General features: G+C 48.4%; 1 protein-coding gene across 2 annotated transcripts in view; it reads left to right on the top strand.

Annotated features, from left to right (window-relative positions):
- The window catches only part of LOC118292461 (NACHT and WD repeat domain-containing protein 2), a 42,849-nt gene that overhangs the window by 11,508 nt on the left and 10,953 nt on the right, over positions 1-20,388 (top strand). For both annotated transcript variants that reach the window (XM_035621414.2, XM_035621424.2), the window contains exons 4-7: positions 7,423-7,539; positions 16,508-16,711; positions 17,705-17,855; positions 19,581-20,170. In XM_035621414.2, coding sequence (XP_035477307.1) covers positions 7,423-7,539; positions 16,508-16,711; positions 17,705-17,855; positions 19,581-20,170 — 1,062 coding nt within the window. The remainder of the gene's footprint in view (positions 1-7,422; positions 7,540-16,507; positions 16,712-17,704; positions 17,856-19,580; positions 20,171-20,388) is intronic.

The following is a 20,388-nucleotide window of genomic DNA, read 5'->3' as shown; positions in this document are numbered from 1 at the left end:
CCGAGTGTGGCTAACGTCGGTGGCGCTGCCCTTGGAGGTTGAACGGGAGTTTGGGATTGACATTTATTTTACCCTTTGTACGACCTTATTTTTTTATTTTGTACATCAAAACTGCCAAACCACGCTGGTTTTATCATTGTATCACACGTGCGGCTCAAATAAAATGTCCCAGCAGACAAAAAGATGTGACAAAAACATCCCTGCATCTCGCAGATGCCCGTGTGATGATGATGATGATGATGAAGAAGTGCAAGATGATACAAGAAAAGCCGCACAGAGACATTTTGGCTCCGGTATCGGTGGCCACGTGTCTGTCTGGTGATTCAGCTCGCCGCGACAGAGCGTGACCTGAAATTATGATGCAGAAAGCCTGGAAGTTAATACTATGACTCACTTACTCCCCTCTCCCTCCTCCTCTTCCTCTACCCAAACCCCCCCACTCCTCCTCTCCCTCCTCCTCCTCACCATGTGAGAATCGGCACCTTGGCTTAAACCAGTTTACTTGAGCGTGATCGTGACTTGCACTGTGAAATCATATACAAATTATTTGCACTTGAGTACATTATATATTTCTACTCGCATTAATTTTTCCTTTGTCGTGATTTGAAACGTACGGGAGATCCCCCCCCCCCCCCCCCTTTAACATACATGGGCTCTGTCTCTCGCGCACGTCCGTTGGCACACGCTGACACACATATGCCAAGCTGATAAAAACCCAGTTCTTCCTGGTCCCTCATCACTCGACTCGGTTTTCCATCCAGAGCCCTCCCTTAGGAGGATGGAGACGGATCGCGGGAGATGGAGAGAGGGATAGAGGGAGGAAGAGTGAATGGAAAGCCGGCCGAGGGGTCAGGGTTTCGTCCTCATTCAGTCAGTGCACAGCAGCGACGCGCGGGGGGGGGGGGTTGTTGGGGGATTCTTTCTCTCCTTCATCAGTCATTTGTATGCTCACTTATAATAATATATAAAATGATATAAAAAATGTATATGATATAAAATGCAAATTACACAAAACCGACACACATACAACGACAGAGTGGAAACGGACGAGCGATGCCAGAGGATGCACAGGGGATCGGGGTCAGACGAGGTTCCGGTGCAACTGTAACCACACACACACACGCGCACGCGCACACGTACACACAAACACACACACACACACACATTACTGATGGTGTGTGAGGTTTGGCTCGCCTCAGCCGCTGCGGAACAAAATAACTCGCCTCCATCCATGTGCTGTTATTTTTGTTAGACACCGATCAGTGGATTTTCATGCTCGTGGTTGAGTTATGGCCACTGAAATATTAAAGATTAATTCGCTATCTGATTCACGCCACAGTTGCTTCACCCCGTTACTCGTGTGTGTTTCGAGACACCGAAGTCATACATTCGCAAGATGGGAACTCGGACATTCTCTGACATCAAAGTGGTGAATTTATGAATGGAAAGCTCAAAAATGCACAAGAAAAATAAGAACTAGAATGCCACATACGCAAGGATATCGCACTTTGCATCTACAGGCGATCAGATGAGATTTGTTATTCTCTCCGAGTAACCTTTACTTTGTTTAACCCCCCCGACCACACACCGCTCGTCTCCACCGGTAGCCAGCTTCACTCAGCTCGTTCCCCTGCCGGCCGGCCGCTCATCCAGGCCCTGCTCACAGCTCATCCCTCATTTGGCTCCGTCTTGCAAACCACAAGTCCCCGCACCCACTTTGTCCTCAGGCTCCTCAGCCCCCCTACCCTCATCTCCCCAATACATATCCACTTTATCACCTGTACCTGTGCTCTGCGTTTAGCTTCACCCACTCAAACGCAACTCATTCTGGGCCTGAGTATTTCCTTATTTAAAAGTATTTTTTATTTGATATGGTCCATCTACTGCAGGTGGTTCCCGGAATAAGTATTTTATGAGGTTTCTTGTAAATTTGTGACTTTAATCGCAAATGATGTCCAAGATTCTTCTCATATATTTATAACTTAATTGTTGGGAATTCAAAGGTTTTTTCATATCGCAATATCACCCCTGTCCGGCAGCTCCATTTTATTTTATTTTTTTAAACCTTAACAATTTAAACAATAAAAATCACTTCCTTCCACACGCAGGAAGGAGATCGTGTCAGTGCACGTGTGTTTGAATGGCTTAGCGTGTGAATGTTAGCCATGCTCACTAGCCGCCGTAGCCACCTAGCAGGCCTGTCGAGTGTGCTGCACTAGGGGGCTTAAAAGAGTGAACGCAGCCCCCGCAATCACACATCTACCGACTGTAGCGTCTCACACGGAGACTCAGACACCGCTAGCACCACAGTCGGTGGATTAGGAAGCGACACGTCCATTTTTACCAACATGCACAGCAGCTAGCTTTAATGTTGATTTTTTTTTTTGTTAGCTCCTGTGCAGGGTAGGTTAACTCTGCGTTATGCAGAGTTCCCCAGCTTGGGATCAATAAAGTACCTATCTATCTATCTATATATCTATATTTCTGGTTATGTGTTTCTGGGGCAATTTCATTGGTCTTCACAAACACCAATTAACTATAGCCTCTAGGCAACACCTGGCTGAAGGGCGGGAACAGGTGTGACTGAATTAGCCTTTACGTTTGGTCGGCGATGCAGGTGCTAGTGCAACATCTGGTGCCAGTGATCAGGTTTCTAGAGGACCTTTCAGCTGAACCTCGATGTGGTGAAACCTCGCTATGGTTGCCAAACTCACTGGCCTTTTGCCCACCGACACACACACACACACACACTCATACGGTACAATTAGAAGAAAAAGTTTTTCTGGCCACGGCTGTGCGAATTCATTCAACGGCTGTCACTCGGGCGCCGTTATAAAACTCACAGCGCGATGGGAGACGAGATGGGGGGGGGGGGAACGACATTTGACGATGATGTAAAACCAAACAAAATAATAAAAGCCTATTCATTGAGTCTATTATGTTTGCACTTTTAAAAGGAGAACATGGCTGTCAGCTTGGCTTTGTCAGAAAAGACGCAGTGTTTTTTCGAAGGTGCCACCCACCAAAATCTCAACGCTAATGACTATTGTGTTCCTCTCACCAGTTCTTAAATAGATTTGTTGACAGCAAAGTCTGTCCATTTTATCTTAATAACAATAATAAAAAAAAATCAAGCGTGACCATATCGTTTGCCGACTGAAACTTCAGAAACTTGACAACGAGACAAACAAGTCAAAGCCGGACGTATGGCATGAACCCCCCCCGTTCATTCATCACTCTTCCGTCTGTTTACCTGGCTGCCATATTTCACTTTTGGTTTGTTTTTTCCATCTCCCTCATTCTTCTCTCAGTCCATTTCTCTCGCTCCCTGGCAGCAGGCCACCACCTCCATTCGCCGAGCCCACTCCGAAAGACTGTTGCTCTCTCCGCTCAGTCTCGGCAGAACTATGTAAACACACGCCAACTGCCTCCACGGGAGCGATGCTGAATGACAATCAGCAAATGCAATCAAAAATCAAATAGGGAATAGATCCAAGGCTTCGGTTTGCGCTGTGTTTTCATAACCCCTCGGGAGAACTCTTCATTCTGTAAAGATGATGTCTTATTACTGTCACCGTGAAGGTTATATTTTCAGCCCCGTCAGTTTGTGTGCTGTCAGCAGAAGGTCTCAGAAAATATGAAGGCAATTCAGCAAAAATGTGATGGACAGATGGTGTGAATCGGTCAGGTGAAAACACAACACGGCGCTTTTTTAAAGCCACAACTATGATAAGTAAGAGTTTAAGATTTTTGGGGGGTAGAAACATTGAGAGCAATTAAACTGCAGAGTAGTTCACATTTGTTTTTCCGAGTAGCTTCTCGCAAAAGGCCGTTTCTCCCACAGCCCCTAAACGTGCTCAGCCCACCTCAGCCGTCTTTCACCCGGTGGCCGCGCTGACTGTGCCACACTTTGTCGCTCTGCAGTTAATCAACTGGTGTACAAAGAGGGATGTTTCCCAAATGACAGTGTTTCTGTCATTAGAGAAATTAATGGACTCGAGAGCAGCTGGTCCGCCCCCCCCCCCCCCCCCCCCCCCCCCCCCGAGCTGCGGTTAGTTCACACCACTGGGTTGGTCCTCGGTTAAAAAGCAAAGCCTCCAAGTTTGCCCCGAGATATTTGGTTTCTAGAAAATCTTTAATTGATTGGAAAATGAATGTACAGTATTGTATTCTAAGAAACAGATTTTTTTGGTGTGTGTGTGTGTGTGTGTGTGTGTGTGTGTGTGTGTGTGTGTGTGTGTGACTGTAGAAACCACATTGATTGAGCTGAGGGGCAGTGGAGTACGGGGTCAAATCGAGACGACAAATGGGAAAACACGAACAGCGAATCACGAAAAAACACGAACGGCAAAATAATCAAATCTGCCGGTGCCTCATTATGGTCACGGCGAGTCATGTGATCTCATCACGTTATTGACAACCTGAATTCAAAATGTGACCTACTGAATTCAGAAAACCCCGACACTCAGACTAAAGCCTTTCTGAACGTTCATCCATGCGTTCTGTCTGGGTCTGTTTTCCCCCCACTCCCCACCACCAATCGTTTTTCATATCACTGCAAAAAAAAAAAAAAAGAGTCATATTTGACGACGGATTTGCTGCTAAAACCTGCATTTGCCTCATTCGCCACGAAAACTGTATTCATTGAAACATTCTTAGAGATTTACCGCATGTTCTTAATAGAACTGCCTGAAGTACAGAGCTTAAGATATATACTGTATGTTGGTGTCATATCTATTTTTACTGTTGTTTTTCTTTCCGTTGGTGGGGGGGTTTTCCGCCTTTTTCCCGCCTGATTTCATGTCCTTTCTTCCTGGGCATCTTGGGCATAATCCCAAAGTCTACCGTTCAATAAATGAAAGACTTCTCCTGCTCTTGACCCGCCGTGGGCAAACGGCCCTCCAAGGGCATTAGAAAGCAGCTTAGCAGAAGCCGCTTCGGCTCTTACGTAAGCAACGCGCCCTCACAACCATAGTTAAGGGGAAGAGCGGGGGAGAGGGGAAAGTAATCGGGGACGAACAAAGACGCAGTTGGCTGGAAGAAAAAGGGAGAAGGAGGCTGCGAAGACACAGGGAATCTGTGAAATAGTTCCAGCCAGATCCAGTCGTCCCCCCCCCCCATCCAAACACCTTCCCCATTCCCTTCAGTTATGTGCCTTTGCCCATTTTGGATAAAAAAAAACCTTGACTGTGTCCGTGTCGTCTTTTCTCCCCTTTTCCTCCCTCCGTACTCGGGAGTACAAATTTAATCAGTCTGCCCTCCCAAAACACACACACACACACACACACACACACACACACACACACACACACACACACACACACACACACACACACACACACACACACACACACACACACACACACACACACACACACACACACACACACACACACGGCGAATGGATATGACCAATGTCTTCATTTATCTTTTAATTACCGCGCATCCTCCCGATCACCTGCTGAAACCCAGTGGAGGCCCGTCATCGTCGGAGGCGCTCGTCTCACTTCATTCCTTCCCCCTCCCCCCCCCTCCCCTCCCTCCCTCCTCCCCCCCCCTCCGGTCCGTGTCGACACAAGGCCGATTGCCGTCTCCCACACATGTCCGCTGGAGGTAGATTAGTGACACTGATACGCAGTGACGGATGTGCTAAACAATGAGTTTTTTCCACAACAGGCCGACATGAGGGATGCTTATCATCTGCGCAGCAGTGAGTGGGAGAGATTTTTTCGCCCATAAGTAAAAGCCTTTTGGTGGTTTGACGACAAGGGAAACGCATGCAATCAGCCTATTTGTATTTTTTCTTATCCGGCATTCACATTTATATCTCCCTTGGTAGAAGGACCAAACACAATTTAAATTTTGTGTATCAATTCCTAATTTCAGTCATTGAAGAAGCTACAGAAAAACAAGCCCTTTGCCCTACTGTCGTTTCTCAAATGTGAGAATTTGCTTCTTAATTGCGGTCACTATTGAATTTTAGCGCGGAAACTTGTCAATTAACCGATGAGTCGAAGAAAATGAATCGGCTTCACGTATGGTTAAAGTCCATGAATCATTTTTCAAGCAAAAACTGCCAAATAAACCATCTTTGGACAAAACAAGAAATGTGTCCCCTCAAGCTCTGGGACATTGTGATGGCGGATATCCGGTGTTTCCTAGAAGCGGAAGTCGCGTCACCCTTTGGTTAGAGTTGCAGCTCCCGAACGACAATCGAGCAGACGAGCAGAGGGCCCCCCCCCCCCCCCCCAGACTGTCCAAAAAGTTTTAAAATCAGCGCCAGCCGGTAACACGGGGCTGCCAGTCACCGCTGCTGCTCTCCGCCCCACTCCGTCGTTGTGCCAGGCCAAAACTCATTTGAGCCGCCTAGTGTGGTGGGCAGCAGAGCATGAAGGACGGCTGCTGAAGCGCCTTGGACTTCCCCATCAGGGAGGCCTGACCAGCAGAGTGGCTGCAGCAGAGAAGAAGGAGAAGAAGATGCGGAAGAGAAAATGGCACGTTACGCTTCGGGGGGGCGGAACGTGAGCCTCCGAGCAGCAAAGTACATCAAGCGTAATGTATCTTTCACTGTGAGGCACTTGTCAGGCCGCGCAGCCGGAAGACCAAAAGCGCAGGAAGCTGCCGGCATGAGGGCTTGTTTTCTTCTGCGACAAGCCAGAGCCGGCAGCAGCGTGGGGTGGGCCACACGTATACACACACACACACACACACACACTTACAGGCGTCTCCTCACCTCTCTCTCTCTCCTCCGGTGGGAGATTCCCCCTGTGGCGTGTTTACAGTTGAAATTGTCGGAGCTGCCAAAACTCGTGATGAATGTGTTGAGGGAGGACCCCCTCTGTCGCCTGTGCGTGTGTGTGTGTGTGTGTGTGTGTGTGTGTGCGTGCGTGTGCGTTCAATCAATCCTCCCTGCTGCTCTGTAATGCCGAGGGTGGCGTCGTGCTTTTCAGTCACACAGGGCAGGTGAGTGCGTGTTGAAAACGGTAATGGCGCCAGCTCAACTAGAAAATTTCTGGAGTTTGAGCCCACGGATCAGTCGCGTGCGCTTTTGCACTGGACTCGGACGTGCGATTTTGAGCGGTCAACAAAATGATACGGCAGCGCTGTGATGAAACACATCGATGCTGGCGTTGATGTTTCTCTAAAAAAAAAAATGTATAAACGTAAGGGATTTACGGTGTATAAAACGTCCCGACGCGCAATCAGCTCTTTTAAATCATCCTGAACTTGCAAGGTCACTGACGTACGCCGCTTTCGGAAGTCCCGACATTTGCCTGAACTTTTCCTGAGGGGCCGTATGTGAGAACGCAAATGTTGCTCTGGACATTTTTTAATGGCACTTTTCCTACCAGCCCCCAAATAAAAATTCAATTCTATTCGCTGACTAAACCCATGGCTCGTGTGTCTGTATCCGTTTTTCAGGTGGTGGACCTGTACTGGGGCGTCGATCCAGAGGAGTGGGACAGCCCCGAGTTGCAGCGACTAAGAATGAAGCTCCTGGAGGAATGTCTGAAGACCTCCGCGGGGCCGTGTTTTGTCGTGAGTGTTACGCGCCGAGTCATAGACGAAATGGATTATATGGGTCCGTTTATCTTAAGTTCACATCTCTCTGCGTGTCCGCCCTTTACACTTTGCAACCAAGTCCAGCTGCTCCTGATTCGACACCGTCGCGGCTTTACATAAATCAAAAAGCAGATTAAATCCGTGTCCGCCACTGTATTTTTGCCTGTGCAGTTGCTTGCTAGAGGGGAGCGATCCTCACTTTAGAGATATTGTATAAGAACTGCAAGAAAATCATAAAAAAACAACAACTCTGCAAATGTGACAAAGATGCTGAAGTTCAACTGGAAGGAAGTGTCCCGGGCTAGAGCACCGAAAATCCACGCAAAGCTAAAATTTACACTAGCACGAATGAGTTGTGCGAAGACCCCCGCGAGGAGAGAGGGAGAGAGAGTGACGCGATGCGTAATTTGCAGCGGACACTCGAGCGATCTTTCTTCGATCATTTTAGGCCGCGTGAAAAGGAAATGCGCGAGAAAGACGGGGGAGGACGAGCAGGGGAGGGAAGAGGAACCGATGGTGAATTATTCAAATGGAACAGAATCCGTCTCTAGAAGTTGAAATTGAGGTGAGAGCTCACAGGGAGAGGTAATGCATTACGGTGTAGGACAGGAGCCCTCGCCTCAAGGGAGCAAAATCTTGTTGCCCAGGCCCAGTCTTGCATGTCCTCCTCCTCCTACCCATCATGCATTGCATGAGCACAACAGAGGCAACGGCCACGTTAGATTCAGGCTCCGACACCAGCCATTATGTGGAAGTTTGAACCACTACAGCCCCCCATAACAGTCCAAAAAGTCCAAATTGTAATTTATCCTCTCTTGGTCAACAAAAGAAAAGTCCACGTGCAAATAAGGAGAAGAGAAGTTCTTGACAGGCCTGAGGAAAAAAGCTCAGGTCTAGCGTTTGTTGTCAACACGAGGATCGTATTTTTGCATTAAAAGCATCATGAAGCAACAGCACATCACAGTAGCAACAAAGCAATGAATCAGCACTCCACTGCAATTTGCACTCCGAGAGCACAGAGGCTGAGCAATCTGCCACCTTTATGCAGTTTCACCTTCAAAACGTCCCTGCATCCAGAGCTGGATCCCTCCCAAAATGCAATGCCATCGTTGGCAAGTTTTCATGCCAATCCGGCCTGACATTTTTGAGAAATCCTGCTAACAAACAAACAAACAGACAAACAAACAAACAGACAAACAGACTGTAACCTCCTCCAAAAATATAAAACTTGTGGACAAACACTAGTTAGACGGCGGCAGCGTAGCAGAAATACATCACATGATCAGCAAACACATCTGGCAGCGTTGTGGCAGAAAACAAGTGATATGGCAAAAGCACACAATACAACACAAGCACTGAACAGAGGAAAGACACCAGCTCCCATATATTGGCAAAAAAAAGGAAGTGCTCTAACTTACCTGATAGTGAAGTGAGGTGAGAGCTTCCACTGTCCAAAATCAAGAGTCCTCTCAAATTGGGAAATCACTTGATTGAGTAAATGAGACAAACATTTGACAGACGCTCGTCAGGAGGCGTCGGCGGATGAATACAGGTTTGGTGTGGAGGCCGACAGTCCTGTGTTTGTTTGTTTTTTTAAAGCCAGGTTATTTAGGCGTGAGCAGGCGTTATTCTTTTATATATGAAATGTTTGAGCGTGGCAGCTCCTCAGAAAAAGTAGGCAGGGCCCTGAGAGCTTGAAAAGGCCGCCCGCTGCCAAAGAGGTGTGTTTGATTTATGTAGCAGCGCGTAGAGTAGGTCATGTGAGGGAAGCAGCCTGCATGGTTTGTCTGTCAGTTTGCAGGCTTTCAAACACATGCATACAGTAGGGGGAAGTCTAGGACCATATACAGTTTTTATATACACGTCCGTCCATCCATCCATCCAAAGGAAAATAAAGGTTTTCTATGCTATTTACCAATTCACGTGTATTCACTGTATGTAGCTGTTTTTACACGTGCACACCTTCGGATTTCCTCATGTATGTATGTATGCATGTATGTCATATGTTCACATATGAGGAAGGCAGGAGATTTTTTTCCGGGTCAGACGCGCTCACAGCAGCAGGCACATTTCCGGAAGGGTTTAAGACTGTGCTGTGAGACTCAACGTCCTGGTCTTTTAAAGCCCATTGAGACGCAGTATGTGGTGCGTTAGCGTTAGCTCAATCCCCCCCCCCCCCCTTTTTTTGTGATGCTGGCTCAGGGTCCGGTGTGGCGTTGTACATGCCGCACTGATTCCATTCATCCTCATCAGCTTTCCTGCCCTCTGTGCCTGCTGCAATTTCCCCACCTTAAGCCCAACTGACCCCTGAGCAATACCAGACAACACACTGAGGCAAAGTGGACACACAAGCTCAGGTACACACACACACACACACACACACACACACACACAGCTCTATGTTCCTTCTCACTCTGAATCACCCCTTCATTCTCGCTATGCTGCTCTCAAACTCATACACACACACACACGCACATGGAGCATCTTGACCCGAGGCACCTTCCCTGTCGTAAAGTTGGGAATCAGCTGGGGTGTACTCACCGGGCGATACAGACTCTTTACACCCCCACGCACGCTCAAGAGACACACACACACACACACACACACACACACACACACACACACACACACACACACGTGCATCTACAGTGCACGCCCCCCCCCATCTGGCCGCTGAAATCTTTAATGGCATATTCCAGTGGTTCGCTCTCAATGGCGAATGCAGGAGTTTAGGCTGGGGGAGAACCACAGCGGCTCCACAGGGCGAGGTCCCATTCAGACACGTCACAGCCAGCTGCTGCGCTCCCCCTGCGGCCCGGCTCCCCCACGCTCCCACGCGCGGGCCCGTTTCCAAGAGCGGGGAGCACCGAGTAGCGGCAGCGGCGGGTTCCCTGACGAGGGACTCGGATCCTCGTTTATGACAGTTCTGGGTTGTCTGGGCCACCCCTGGCATCTCTTTTGTTGCGGTGGTGGTTGACACGGTATATATGCGAGGACGGGGGGAAATGTCAGCAGCGGTCTAGTCTTTTCTTTGTGTTGTGTTGTGTAAACCGATCAGCCGCAACACTGAAACTGAAGTGGATTATCTCGTGATAACGAAATGTTCTGCACGGAAACCTCGCGGCATAGCATTCGACCTGGGGGGGACCTTGACGCAATCCACCCACCTCAACATTGTTGCAGACGACAAAGAGACCGCCAACCTCCCCAGATCCCAAACCGATCGAGCATGTAGGATACGTGGAGGGAAGCCGGGTCCGTGGAGGCCCCCCGGCCCACAGGACCCCACAAGGATCCGCTACCAATGTCCCTAACGCCACAGGACACGCCCCCAACGCTCCCGTGTCCATTCCATGGCGGGTCAGAGCTGTTTCGGGGGGCAAAAGGGGAACCTACACAATATTAGGCCGGTGGTCTTAATGTGAATACGATTCAGTCTAATCCCAGTTGACCCCCACCCCCCCCCCCCCCCCGAGTGCTTTCATTTCCCTCATTTTCTTCTTCCAACCGCCGCTGGTCTCTACACGCCATTGTCACCAGCTTCGCCAAATGCTGCAGCACCAGTGTCTCTCACTCACACACACACACACACACACACACAAACACACAAACCCCACACGGCAGTAAGAGGAGACTTCAAAGAGAAGCTGCTCTGGGGGTCTGCAGCCCCACAACAACTGTCACAGAGCCCAGTGCGCGGATCAGAGGTGGAGAAAAAGGGGATGAGACAGAAGAAATGTAGGGTGGGGGGAGGATGGGAGTTTGAGGTGGGAAGAGAACAGCTCCCTTAGAAACAGAGAAACATGATTGACGTGTGAAGTGTAGGCGGTGTTTTTTAATTTTTTTATTTTATTGCTGACAAGAAACCCCTTTTAATACCGTCCTCGTTCACCTCCATGAATCATTCAGGGGCCCGAGGAGTCCCTCCTCTTCTTCAGCATCAGAGTCAGACTTTAGATATCGGGCCTCATCCACGTCGTCATCCTTAACCTCCAAGTGAAGACTCCTCATCTCCACCACTTTGTAAAAACACAGTCTTTTGTTATATAGCCAGCGTTTTTACTGGACGGGTCCGCCCTTCTCCGAGGAGTGAGGGTCGATCGCCCCAGCACACCTGGGTGAGGCGCGCGGCGGGGGGGGGGGGGGTCTTTTCTCTAACCTGTCGATGCAATAAAGCCGGTTTCCATGGCAATGGCGGGGGTTGGCATGGTGATGGTGTCATTGACCTGGAGATTAAGCATGACAATGAGCCTTGACTGTTTTTTTCCTTCCTTTTTCCTCTCCTCTGCTCTGCTCTCCAACAGTCTCAAATTCCCTTGTGTAACATAAAAAGGAAAAAAAAAACTTGATAAACGCCTCAAGGACACGTATCAGCAAACAGTACGGAGCTGCTCATCCAGTTTTTCTATTTTTCTTTTTTGTTTCCATTCGTCTGGTCATGTAGCAGGTTTACTGGGTGTAAGAGGATAGTTGAGGATACTGTCGCACTTATTTTCCCCCTGATGATATAACTGCGATTGGGATAGACTCGTCTGGCCGGTTTACTTCTGGTCCTCAGTGGAAGTTCGATATGCATACAGAATAATAATGATAATAATGTCAAGACTTCAGCAAAGAAGGAAACATGCAAGAGTAGTTGCGGTTGCTTCTGCCTGTACCCTTGTGCCGAGATTGCTCAAATTCAACATATATATATATATGTATATATATATATACATATATATACATATTTCAAAAGCATGTTTTGGACTTCAGTGCATGCCTAAAAGCGGCGTGATGTGTTTGTATTCATTTTTTGGGGGATAACGACATAGATCTATGGTACACATCTACGGCCTCACGAATATAAATAGTTGTTAGGTTTAGTCCCTGTTAGCTTCGGTGTTTTTATGTCCAAAAAAACATTGAATATCATAATCATTTTTCGCACAAAAGTCTAAGTGACATTGGTTTTCTGTATAGTAACTGCAAAAAGACAATTAGAGCACACTTAATACTATCAATATGCACGTGTGTGTGTGTGTGTGTGTGCGTGCCACCCAAATTTTTTACATTTCTCCAATCAGATCGCCTGTTTTCTTCTCCCCCCGCGGTGCCAAAGCTTACGCAGCATAATGTCAGAACGGTCAACTGCGTGTCCCCATTGATTGATTGACCGCGTGAGCGATTGATTCGTTGATTCATACTGTAGCTGCGTTGGCCGCTGTCGCCTCTCCCAACTGGCTCATCAGATAAAGTGCACTTAGTCGGAGTATAAAAACCCCTTCCAAGGATGGAAAGCCAGAGGAGGGAGGTGAGGGAGGCAGAGGGCTGCGGCTCAAACTGGAGCTGCATTTGGCCGCCATCTGCTTCGCTATTGTCACTTTAGCCTCCTATGTTTCTTGCACCTGCGGCTGCTGAAGTGTAATAAGAACTGCTGCCCCTCTCTCAAAAGTCCCACCCACACACACACACACACACACACACACACACACACACTGTACATGAGCACACGTACACACCAAGTTCCGAGCTCGTCAGCTGCTGAGCAGTAATCCCCTTCAGATGGCCTCATTCCACAACCAGCGCTGGCTCAGACAGGGGTGTTGAAACCACCATGCAAATATTTGGCCTTTTTTTGCGGGGGGGGGGGGGGGGGGGGGGGGGGGGGGGGGGCTTTGGTTAGTCGAGTGTCAGAAGATCACACACAAGGGCGAGGTGATGTGCGATTTGTGCGCTGGTGTGTCTTCGTTGGCGTTTGAGAGGTCATCATTTTGATAGGACACACCATTTGGTTTGATCTCTGTCCACACACACACGCGCGCACGCACGCACGCACACACGCACACGCACACACACACACACACACACACACCATTCACTGCTATATCACCAAGGCAAGCTGACACAGACTTTCTCAGCAACATGGAGAGTGACTGTTCCCCCTCCCTCTCTCTCGCTCTCCAACACACACACACACACACACACACACACACACACACACACACACACACACACACACACACACACACACACACACACACACACACACACACACACACACACACACAAACACTATATGTCTCTCTCTCTCTCTCTGTCTGCATTACTGTACTTCATCTCAGTGCCTCCATCGTCTACTGACACATCCCTGCAGCACTGTGAGTAATAGAGGGCCATATAAAGCGGGCGGATGAGGTGACCCGTGGGGCAGCCCGGTGGTTGGAGAATGGGTACTGTCATTGCTTCTCAAAGGGGCTAATATATTTCTCAAACTGTCGTTCGGAGGCTGTTTACATGATTTTTTTTTTTTTACATACAGGCTGTTGAAGCTTGAAGGCTTTCACACCGACCATGTTCGGTCCGCAACCTTTGGACTGTTCCGTTTCGTCCGGACCATAATAACAGGTGTTAAAGGTTTCCTCGGACCACGGTCTGGAACAACGGACCAATATTTGGAATACAAAAAGAAATGGAAGAGAAGCAAAAAAAATGTAGTCACAAAATATTCAATTGCAAATATTTAATTTCATTTTTCGCAGGATTGGCTTGCAGTCTTCGCCTCCGACGAAATATTGTTTGAACGAAGAGAACATTCTGTTGGTGCATTCAAACTAGTGGAGAGTACTGCGCCTAAATTTGGAGATGCTGGTAGTATAATGATATCATAATGATATAAAAAACGTCCGTCTGCAATCCGATCATTGTCGCGTATAGGTAGATGCAGCACATGTAGCTGATCAAAACAAGGACCTGCGTATGCCGTACAAAATTCTTTAGTGCGCTCCGTGAATTGCGAATGTGAAATCAAAACCAAACGGGATCAAATGTGTAAGATATAACAAAGACATGAACCTTTGTTTGGACCTCCCTGAAACCAGTAGATTGAGATGAAGTTCACGTATACGTAGAAAACGTCACACCACATCTTGTGATATCATTTCGAACAATTTTAGGGGTTACAGGGTTACAGGTTGTGTTGAAATTTTTATTTTTAAAAAACAAACCCCGGTTCATGATAGGTCATCCTTTGCGTAGCCACTCCTGGAGGCTAATGGCGACGCGTTTATGGTGGACAAAGCTACCTGAACACTATTATATTTTTTTCCCCATTTTTTGAGAGCAACTGTCAAACATAAAGCATAATATTTGATCATAAATCCTAATAGGTGCATATACACACATTTGATCTACAGTTTATTTAATAAATACGTCGGCTAAATGCTTATGTAATGATACATGGGGGGGGGGTTGGGATTCAATGTGCAACCTCGCAAGTGACACCTCCTCCTCCGAAAACAACTGATATCGTACATAAAAAAATCGATCTCCTGGATCCAAAAGATGCTGTAAAATGAACCTTTGCTACCGAATGTGCGCAACGTGGACAAAACTGCGAACGCGAATGAGGCGTGCACAGGCAGGCTTTGGCGAGGAGGCCGTCCCGCCGGCCGTGCCGCATGCCGTCATCTGATTCGGCTTGTTCTCTGCGTCTGTTCCCACTGCGAGTGCCAAGGGAAACGAGGAGTCCTGCAGTGGAATGGCTTTGGAGCGCCATTGCCGCGGGCGGACACGGACATAGTTCTCCTGCTCACCAGAGCTCACAGTCACTTGGCGTGTCCGCCGCTCGCTCTGCATCCCCATCCCCGTCCCCGGGGGCTGTAGCTGCGACACACGGAGTAAAGATCAGCCGGACATGGAGCGTTGGGGGGGGGGGGGGGGGGGGGGGGGGGGGTTTCCAGTGATGTAGTTTCTCTTACTTAGAACGTGAGAGAGCGCCTCGTGAACCGTGCCAGGAGACGGCCCTGACTTGGTCGTCAATCAAGAGCGTGGGCATGGATGCCGAGGGGAAGAGTGTAGACTCACTGGAGCTCACGGTGGATTTGCCATGCGGAGTGGGAATAATAGGGGAACGAAAAGGCCACTGTTTAATATGATCATGTCTAATTATGCAGCGAGGGTTATGGTTTCTACGAACAAAAGAAAGATCGGCCTGTGTTGGCTGCGGCGTGTAAGCCTGATGATGGGGGTGATGACGAAGGCAGCGATTATGATGACAGTCACCTTTGCAATTGTAGCACAGGGGCACAACGAAATCAAATTTCACAGTGATTTTATTTCTTAATTTTTATTTTCAAACATTGACATCTGTTCCACATTGAGGCGAATCTGCTCATTTTGTTTGACACTACCGATGACTGAGCGTTTGGGAAAATCTGGCCGAGGCTGTGGATTTCACAGAACAGCGTGTCATTCAAGCATTCGCGGTGCAGCAGCAGCGGAACAAATCTGCGCTTTCGGCCAATTGGGAACCACTTGCCATTTAAAAGAAAAAAATTATATATATACAGCATGTATGTATATTAGAGCTGTAAACTAAATAACTTCAGTGTGTGGACAAAACAAAACATCATCTTGGAGTTTTAGGAAACACAATCAATATTTATCACCATTTTATGACATTTTATGGACCAAACAACTATTCGATTAATCGATAAGGTCAATAACCGCCGGTTGCAATTCTATTGGCATGGGCCCCAGACAATCCATATCGGCCGCGCATCGTGTTGCGATGTTTTTGAAGTGTGTGCGACAGACCGATCGGCATTTTACACCGAACCTGCGCAGGTCTTTTCTTGCATTTTCTTTATTTTTTTTATTTTCAACGCTCAAAGCGAACATGAACGTTTCCACGCTGGACGAGAGGTGCAGCATTTCCTTATGTTAAGCTGCACGTGCGTGACGATATGAGGCAAGACACAGCCGTCGGTTCGTGTAGCTGGACCTCCCCTGTGTCACAAAAGTGGCTCCGAAATTCCCTTAAATAAGTTTACACCGTGCGCGTCATGCACCACTGGCCCAAAGAACAGAGCCGTGAAGCCGTTTAGAAGATCGTGATGATCCACAACTCCCGTCAGCCCCTCTCACCTTCCATGTCCTCTACTTCTTCCCTCCTTCCCCGCAGGGTCTGGTGGGAGAAAAGTACGGCAGCATCCGCGTGCCGGGGGAAGTGGAGTCGGCGGAGTTTGAGATGATCCTGGACGCGGCTGTGGAGGCAGGCCTGGACACACACATCTTGGAAGAGTGGTACTGCAGGGATGAAAACTCGGTGCCGCCCGCATACTACCTCAAACCCAAAGCCCAAATGCTGAAGAACTACCAGAACTCTGTAAGTCCAACTGACCTGCCCGTGGACGACACTTTCAAAATATGCCGTTAATGGGAGATGTGATGTGTTATTGTATCCACATTGTGGTCATAACTTCACTTACTGGAGGCCTAAACGCTTTAATGGTGTTGATAATTGTCCAAGAGCTGGATTTAATTCTCCTTGTGGGACATTTTATTTGCACATACATAAAAAGAAAAAAACAGTTTCACCCAAATAAGGACAGAAGTGTTAGAATCCTTGGAAAGGAACTCATAAAAACTCATATAACAACACTTCTTTTTTGAGTTAAACTGTTTAGCTGCTGCCTTTCCGCCTTCTTATCCCGCTCTTAATGCTTAATAGAGGTAATAAAATATCTGGCCATGTTTCCTCGGGGTTTCACTTGTTGACGGGTGTCGAAACTTTAAACACACACAGAAATCAGAAGTCAACGTTTTCCTGTGAGCTTGTCTACCGTTTTACCAGTTGATGAAACAGAACGGACGCGCGGAAGTTTTGTCAAATCTCAACCGAGAGCACAGACATGACGACAGATTTAACCATCCGTCCAATGTTTTTTACCGCTTATCCTTGGAGGGTCACGGTGGGCCTGGGGTTAACCACTGTACATTACATGCAAATATGTAATCAGGAAAACACTCACCGGATGATTCTGTCGAGACGCAGGAGCTCACACTTTGGCGTTCATACTTTGGGTCAGCTGGTTCACGTGTGTGTGCTATGTTTTATCACAGAAAAACCAAAAAATCGGAACCCCAAAATCTGTCCAATTCTGTCTCTGCACAGTACGTTTAAAAAAAACAAAACAGGAATGACAGCATTCCCTCGTGCACGATGAGCGTCGTCCGTCTTACTGTAAAAATCAGCATGTCCCCCCCCCCCCCCCCCCCCCCCCCCCCCCCCCCCCCCCCCCCCCCCCCCCCCCCCCCCCCCCCCCCCCCCCCCCCCCCCCCCCCCCCCCCCCCCCCCCCCTCCCTTTGTCCTGCTCAGATGGAGTCAAGCAGCGCGGCCAAGACCAAGAACGACAAGGCCTGGAGGAATGTGTCGGAGGAGATCAAGAGGATCTTCCGGACGGCGGTGCTGCAGCTCCAAGAGAAGGGGACCATGAAGAGCGCCGAGGCCAAGAAATTCCTTTGCTCTGGTTCGTTTCAGGTTCTCGTTTTTGTTTTTCTTCTCCGTGCCCACCGTGTCACGTCACATCTCCCGGTGCATTGTTCCGCTGGAAGGACGGGAAGCTGGTCTCTGTTGGATGGCTCGCTTCATATTTATATTTGTTTGACATTTAATCTGAGCTCTGAATGCTCTGATCAAACTACGTTGCGCCTGGTATTTCCTGATATAAACAATTAGTTGATTAATCTGTAAGTTGAAAAACATACCTTCCGACTATTTTTTAGCCGCAAAAACATTTTCGCCAATTGTCTTTTCAAGATATTTAAATATGTCAATTTATTATATTTTTCACACGTTCTGACATTTTGTCAGTGATGATTGTTGGTTTCAGACCTAGTTAATACAGTCATTTGAATTGGTTAAAGGGATACGGAGTCAGCTCATTTTTCCTAGATAAATTTAATAAATCAAACTTTTTTTATTAAAAAAAGAAAAAAAAAAGAAAAAAGGTAATGATTTTCTCTTTTTTTTTTTCCTTCCTGAAAAGTGTTAAATGGTTCACATTAATCTCCAGTGAGGCACATCGCATGGCAGTAGGCCATCTCTTTAATGAGCGGGGCTGTTGTTGGGCCTGTCATCGACGTGGGAAATTGATAACGAGAGATGAGACGCAATCAGGATCTGTCCGATTCAGCTCAGCTGATGACAGTGATTGATCGATAGCGTTTTATGTTCCCGGCTCATGATAATTAATCCAAGCAGCGCGTCACAATATCAGGGGGGGAAAAAAACTTTCTAAAGAAAATTAGAAGACTTTTCACGACCACGCTCCCTCTTATTATTCATTATTCTCCCGTCGGTTATCAATGCAATATTTTCAAGGGTTAACCGGCTAATTTTTGAGTAGCCCTACTGTATTTTGTGTGAAATAACCCGAAAAATAAAACTCTCGCGTGACATTTGATCTTGTCCCCCCACTGTCGGCATGCTCCCCATCAGTTCTCATCTCACAGAGACTTCACACGTCCAGTTCCGACTGATTTGTTTGGAGGGAAACGTTGGACAAGGCTCTTGTCTCCATAGACCTGTGCCTGGCGCGAATCCACACAAAATGTAAATATGTCAATAATTTCTCATCGGAAGGGAAGCGTCCTCTTTTGTGTCAGGATGCTGCAGCTTTTGTGCGCTTTTCAACGAGCACACTGGGCTTTGGGCGCCGCTCGATTACTCCGTGTAGAGGAAGTTGTGCCGTCTCCCGGAACTCTGTACTTTCCTGTCGCGCAATTCCCCCCCCCCCCCCCCCCCCCCCCCCCCCCCCCCCCCCCCCCCCCCCCCCCCCCCCCCCCCCCCCCCCCCCCCCCCCCCCACCTAATTAGCAGGCTTCCAAAAAAAACTACACAGGAGACGCTGGCAGAGTTTCAGTCAGCCGGCTCCTTGTGGGGGAGCCTGTGATACTGTTCAGCCGTTCTGGCTTATGTGATTTGATCAACTTTGTTCCTTCTTAAACGAGGCTCGAGAGAAATCTGTCTAATCGGAGCGCAAAAGCTCCTAAAATCTGTCCCACTTTGCTCCTGAACCAAATCGAAATCCCGCATCTGGTACGTCATCTTCGCAGGTTGTACATTATAATCCAGCATTTGCCTTCATCGGCCGCTTAGAATTTGGCCACGGAAGTGTTTTTCAAAAATAAGAAGCTATGTTTTTGTTTTACCTAAAATTGGACGTGTCCCCCCCCCCCCCTCTCTCATTTCAGCCTTAGAGGATGAATTAGACTTTGCCCTCGGGAAACAAACTCCTGCCTTTCTCAGGAAATGTGTCTGCTACATTCGCAAGATCTCCAACTTTGACCGCTTCGCCAAAATCCCCGAGATGGCCCGGTACATGGACATCGTGGTCAGCAGCGACCGCGTCATGCGCAACCAGGAAGCCTACGAACGCCTTCTGAAGGTGCGGGACGAGTTCATCCCGACTGTGGTCGCCGCCTCCAACCTCCGCGTCTACTCCTCCGTCACGCACTGCGACATGAAGCTGGGCTACTCCCAGGAGGTGGAGAGCCACTACGTGGAAGGCCTGTGCAAGCAGTTCTACGAGGACATGGTGGACATCATCCAGGCCACGGTCCAGCAGAACTTCGACACGGAGGCCGACCAGCTCTACGACGAGATCCTGCAGCACCTGTCCCTCTGTAAAAGCAGCGCCGCGCTCTACGAGTACAAGACCGAGTCGCTGGATTACGTGCAGGAGTACGTGATGCCGTCCAAGGGGAGCAGAATGAGCCCTCTGGTGGTGTACGGAGGACCGTGCACCGGAAAGACGCTGCTGCTGTCCGAGGTGGCCAAAGAGGTGAGACCCGAGAATATGTGCAGTGACGGTGCCGATAGTTTTTTCTGTCTCTTCCTCTTCAGCCGGCTCTCGCAGGGTGTTCGCGTTCCAGCCCGTCTGTCTGATCTGAGCATGTGTCCGACCCTGTGTTCGAGGGAGGGTGCAACTGTTCATCTCCTCCCGTCAGACGCATGCTTGACCATCTGTGTGTCTGCCAAGGGACAGTCCATCGACCGCGC

Source organism: Scophthalmus maximus, chromosome 12 (genome assembly GCF_022379125.1).
Source record: "Scophthalmus maximus strain ysfricsl-2021 chromosome 12, ASM2237912v1, whole genome shotgun sequence".
Lineage (NCBI taxonomy): Eukaryota > Metazoa > Chordata > Actinopteri > Pleuronectiformes > Scophthalmidae > Scophthalmus > Scophthalmus maximus.
The sequence above is the reverse complement of the archived record's forward strand: the minus strand, read 5'-3'. Positions and strand labels throughout refer to the sequence as shown.